Source organism: Glycine max, chromosome 14, assembly GCF_000004515.6.
Source record: "Glycine max cultivar Williams 82 chromosome 14, Glycine_max_v4.0, whole genome shotgun sequence".
NCBI classification, from domain to species: domain Eukaryota; kingdom Viridiplantae; phylum Streptophyta; class Magnoliopsida; order Fabales; family Fabaceae; genus Glycine; species Glycine max.
The window spans coordinates 20,335,101-20,340,357 of NC_038250.2; the positions used below are offsets into that span (position 1 = coordinate 20,335,101).

Consider the following 5,257-nt stretch of genomic DNA (forward strand, 5'->3'; position numbering starts at 1 on the left):
TTTGGGGACAAAAATATATTTAAACCTAAAAAACTGGATAATTGATTAAGATAAAATCAATTAAATGATTAAAACTTAGATAAAATTAAACCAAATATACTTAAATTCAATTAAATTTGGGTGGATTTATATACACATTACAAAAATTAGAACAAAATTTTAATTAAAAAAAATCAAATCAGTTCACAATTTGTGAGTAGGGGGAATTAAAATTTATTTTTTATTAGATAAACAGGATGAATTTACAGAAAGATGTAGCCTTTACTAAATAGAAGGCACCTATGGTTCAAGAAGCATCAAGCAAGTTTTGGTTACACTTCACTCAGACCTTTGGAATTGTAAAATACTAAACTTGAATATAGACTCCCAAATCTCAAAAAAAAAAAAAAAAAAAAAAAAAAAGAAAGAAAGAAGAAAGTAAATATAACACAACTTACAAAAATGAAAAATTTTCCAGTCTTATCTATAAACAAGAATTCAATATAATGACCAGGTCCCTATATTTTATATTTGGGATGAATGGTGTGAAACAGAATTGATATGAATAAAAGAGAACCCCTTTCTTTTACAACATTGCTTGTTTTGCAGCAAGAAAATGAAGCTTATTTTCTTTCCATTTATTCTCCTTTTTCTTGTGTTGGATCAAAACTAGCTCATCTGCTGCCCAATCAGATCAAGACCAACAAGGAGGAAAGTCACTCCTTGGAAAAGAAGATAGTAAAAGTGAACTCCTTGTGCAGACAACAAACTCCTGACAGAAGCTGTGAGAAGGAGCAATGCCAAAGTCAACTCTTTCTTATATATTTTGTTAGCTTTCTTAACAGGTGTTCCATTTGTTTCTTTATGTTCCTTACATTGGTTAGACTCAACAAGTACACTGTCAGAAGCTCCTCTATGGATCTTTTGTTGTTCCATTATTGACTTGACTTCCCTTTCTGCAGCCGCCACCAAATCAGACTCTGATGACCTGCCAGCCTTCTTTGTGACAATCCATTCATAAGAACTACCTAATTGGAAGAGTCCAGAGATCATGGCATTGAATTTGGTGACAGACATGGTGTTTTCAAAAAGAAGGTATGGAACTAGAAAAGGAAAATATTTCGGGGCAGGAAGAATGTTGAGGAATGACATAAATACAGGTATATAGCAGATCACCCATAGAGGAAGCTCGGCCTCTGGGACAAACATAGTTAAAGGAAGAATTATGCAAAATAAGGTGAAGGAGTAAAAGGGAAGAATGAGTTTTCTCAACAGAAAGAATAGCAGTATTAAATTCCCTTTCTTCCATGGTGATATCTGCAGTTGAAGAGAATCGAGGTCCTTTAGCTTGTTGTGTATATTTAAGTAATACTTGCAAGTTAACAGAATTTGTTTTCACTTATCATTATTCTATTTAGTACTTTTAGCTGAGTATCAGATATACCTTAGATCTCAAAATTGCTGGAAGACACAATCTGAAAAGTTGCATTGGACCCGAGTGCCACCGGTGCTGCTGCTTCCTATAAGCTTCATAGGACTCTGGAACTTCACAAAGTACCTGAAAAATTACAAATTTGAAGAATTCACAAGTAGTTCAGTGAATCAAAAAGTCACATTAGCACTATAGTAGGTACTGCAAAGTATGGAGATATTAATGGACAAACAATTCTTGTCTATGATTACCTTTACATCATTTACAAAGATAAATTTCCAGCCATTGAGATGAGCTCGGACGGCAATATCCATATCTTCTACGGTTGTCCTCTCAAGCCAGCCACCGGACTCTTCCAGGGCCTTGATTCTCCAAACACCAGCAGTTCCATTAAATCCAAAAAAGTTGAGAAATGCCCCATTGACCTGCTGTTCTACTTCAAAATGGAAGCATAAGTTAATGTTCTGGAGACGTGTCAACAAGTTCTCATCCTTGTTCACAAAAGCCCATCTAGCTTGGACAAGACCTAATTCGGGATTGTCCTGTGATAAAAGACAAGCATATGTATTAAGATATGTTAATCACAGATTTACCAAGAATACTTGTTAAATACGTTTTTTGTTCTCTTTCTAACCTTGAAATACGGCACAGTTTGCTTAAGAAAATCAGGATGTGGTTGGAAATCTGCGTCAAAAATTGCAACAAACTCATAGTCTTTCACATAGTCACAGCTCATTGCAGACTTGAGATTCCCTGCTTTATATCCAGTCCGGACTAAGCGATACCTGTAGATTATGTTGATTCCCTTTTGGCTCCATTTTCTGACCTCAGTCTTAATTAACCACTGTATGCTCTCATCATCAGAATCATCAAGTACTTGAATGAGTAAACGGTCCCTTGGCCAATCAATTTGGCATACTGCAGAAATAGACTGCTCATACACCTGCACAAAATCCACACAAGCAAAGCCATAGGTTTAAATACTATCAAGTGAAAATCATGTCTTCTAAGTTTTTGCTTATTAGAGTGACAAATACTTACAGATGCCTCAATACTACAAACCACCCACCAATATTACGACTAAAAAATATCTTGTCAATTATTAAGTAATGATGTGTATTACAGAAACTGAAAAAAAGGAGTTCATTATTCTAAGTTGTGCAGGCTTAAAAAGCATTTTTGCTTCTAATTCGAGATGACATGTGCATAACAAGTTATATAACTTCTTAAGACATTTTCCAAATCTATTAGAGTAAATAAATACAACAACAAGAGTCTCATCTCACTAAGCAAGGTCTGTTACATGAATTACATGATGATGTCAGTAACCTTAGTTAAAAACTAAATTAAATTCTTAGGGATATTATGCATCATGAGATCTCTTTTAATAATTTCCATTAATGTCCTTCCTGATCTCACTCTTTTCATAGGACTAAAAATCATGTAATCTAGTCTCTTCAATAAATAAATAGCTAACTAAAAGTAATATATTGAAATTTGCTGCTACATTAAATAATAGCAACAGCTTAATTTACCATTTAAGGGTCAAGAAGAAACAAAAGTCTGAGGTCATACCTCCCTCTCGTTACACATGGGAATCTGAACCAGAACCATTGGATGGCTACACGCAGATCCTTCAATATCATCAACCTTGAGGGCATCCCCATCAATCTTAGGCTTAATCCGCTTGTACTTTATCCAAAAGCACCCAAAGCAAAGCACCATACGGTCCACTGACTGTATAAGAAACAGAACAATACAAAACTTTGAAAGTGCCTGCATTGGTGGAGCAATGTACTCGCCACGAAACCTCAGCCACGCAACATAAACCAAGTGCATCAAGCCTTCCAAATCTGCGGCACGAGGAATGTGCACACTGGGATTCCCAAAATGCCAACCTTGCAAATAAACCACCACCTCAAACACCAGAACCACCAAAGAACTCACAAGGAACACCTTGATGACCGTAAACAGCACCTTCCCCTTTTCCATTTTCTCACTCTCCAAGGTCACACCCTCCCTATCAATCAACCTCTTCCTTATAGCTCCCATCAAAGACCACAAAACTGTGGCAAACCAAGTTACACAACCAATAGCATGGTAAGCCTTGAGAAACAAGAACCATGTGACTTGCTTAGCATTCTTGCCGCGGGTCTTCTCCACTGGCCTGAATGCAGCATCAGCACCATTAATCTCCACAACCGAGAAAGTGGGGTTCTCCATTGTCACCACAACTGGGGTACCCTTCTGGGTCTCCTTCATCCACCTATTGGAAAAATCAAAGCTTGGAGCCATTTCCACACAGATTCACACTTCCACACAAAAACCACTCACTACAAGCACACATATAGCCTTATATACACATACATACAAAAGACTAAAGACACTAACTTTATACATTTTTTTCAGTACCCATTATTGTGAAAATGACTAAAGACTCAGATCTGAAACACCCCCATAAAAATGAGACCAACCATTTTGTGGCAAAAAAAGCTAGAAATTCCTACTTGGTCCAGAAGGAGAACCCTCTTGAAGGTTCAGCATTTATTAAGTAAATGCTGCTGCAGGCACAAAAAAAGTGAGAAACGTGAACTGAGTGAGAAGGGTCTTTTGTAGTGTGCAGGGTCTCTAGAAGAAAGAAAGGTACCTAACATGGGAAAGCCACCATTATGAGGGAAGGTATCTCTATCTATCCGTCTGCAGCTGTAAGATGCTAATAACATCAAGTGGGTTTCTTCCGGTTAACAAATTCCACATTCCCTTACCCTTTTGAGTTTCGAATCCTAAGCATAAATTTATTTATTTATTTTATTGAAAAAAATTTAAGTAGGTTGGATTCTAGAGATTTATTATAGTCGAAAAAGCATGTCTTAAGGTTGAGCGCTTACAGACATTGATAACAGAATTCGAATCTACCTCGTCATTGTAGAATATGAATTCAATCCAAGACCAAGCAAAAATTTATTTTACAATGTTATGTGAAAACTGCCAAAGTAATAATCCAAATTAGGGGAAAAGCACATGGAGGAAGAAAGTTTTGAGAACCTAATGAGTAGAAGAGTACAATTCTTTTCCTTCTAAGGTATTAATTCAATTCAGATAAAGACCATTGGCATACCCACTACCTAGAATGAATTGAAAATACTCAGTAAAATTGATGAGCTTTACTAAAAGTGGCACTACCATTCTTTCTTTTTTTTAATTACACTTGGGATATTTCTTAACTTAACTAAAACTCACATATAAGTGTAAAATTCATACGAAATAGGTATTACATTTCTCAAAAGTCTTCTCCATAATAAGAAATCTAATCCTTCACAAAAGAGGTACGGAGAACCCTAAAGATAATAGAAAAGAAATAAAAGTAGGCAAAAGTAATAAAAAACACGTAAATAAAAATAAATAAAAGTAGGCAAAAAGTACAAAAATATAATAAAAACAAAAAAAAAGTAAATAAAAGTAGGCAGAAAGTACAAAAATATGAGTAAATAAAAGTAGGCAAAAAGTACAAAAATATAATAAAAGCAAAAGAAAATAAATAAAAGTAGGCAGAAAGTATAAAAATATAATATAGATCAACAAAGGTGGCAAAGCCTCCTAGTTAGATTTATATTATATTTGAAAGCTAAAACTAATAACAGTTAAGAGTAATCGGTATGCAGAAGGAAAAGATCAAATTAGATGGATAGAGGGCAATCCCCAAGTGGACATTATAAGTTATCTTATTTGGAAAAATATAAAATATGATGAACCCATTTTTTTTCTATTATTTTTATATATAACGTCCTTATCAGTTTTCTGGATATTAAGCTGAGTACTGAAGATCGCGAACTGCCCACACTTACT

General features: G+C 35.0%; 1 protein-coding gene across 1 annotated transcript; it reads right to left on the bottom strand.

Moving 5' to 3' along the window:
- Positions 1-241: 241 nt before the first annotated feature.
- LOC100797495 (probable xyloglucan glycosyltransferase 5) lies at positions 242-4,565 on the bottom strand. The gene is made up of 5 exons (XM_003544604.5): positions 2,987-4,565; positions 2,046-2,354; positions 1,663-1,953; positions 1,424-1,537; positions 242-1,296 (listed from the first exon to the last, which is right to left on the bottom strand). Exons 1-5 carry the CDS (start codon positions 3,704-3,706, stop codon positions 649-651), a joined length of 2,082 nt encoding a protein of 693 aa, XP_003544652.1. The 5' UTR covers positions 3,707-4,565; the 3' UTR covers positions 242-648.
- Between the last annotated feature and the right edge of the window lie 692 nt (positions 4,566-5,257).

Excerpts from the sequence above, each read along its gene's own strand:
- LOC100797495 (XM_003544604.5), bottom strand. The coding sequence starts at position 3,706 with ATGGCTCCAAGCTTTGATTTTTCCAATAGGTGGATGAAGGAGACCCAG. Across the intron at positions 1,538-1,662 it reads TCTTTGTAAATGATGTAAAG|GTACTTTGTGAAGTTCCAGA; the intron begins GTAATCATAGAC and ends GTAATTTTTCAG. Across the intron at positions 1,297-1,423 it reads CAGCAATTTTGAGATCTAAG|ATATCACCATGGAAGAAAGG; the intron begins GTATATCTGATA and ends CTTCAACTGCAG.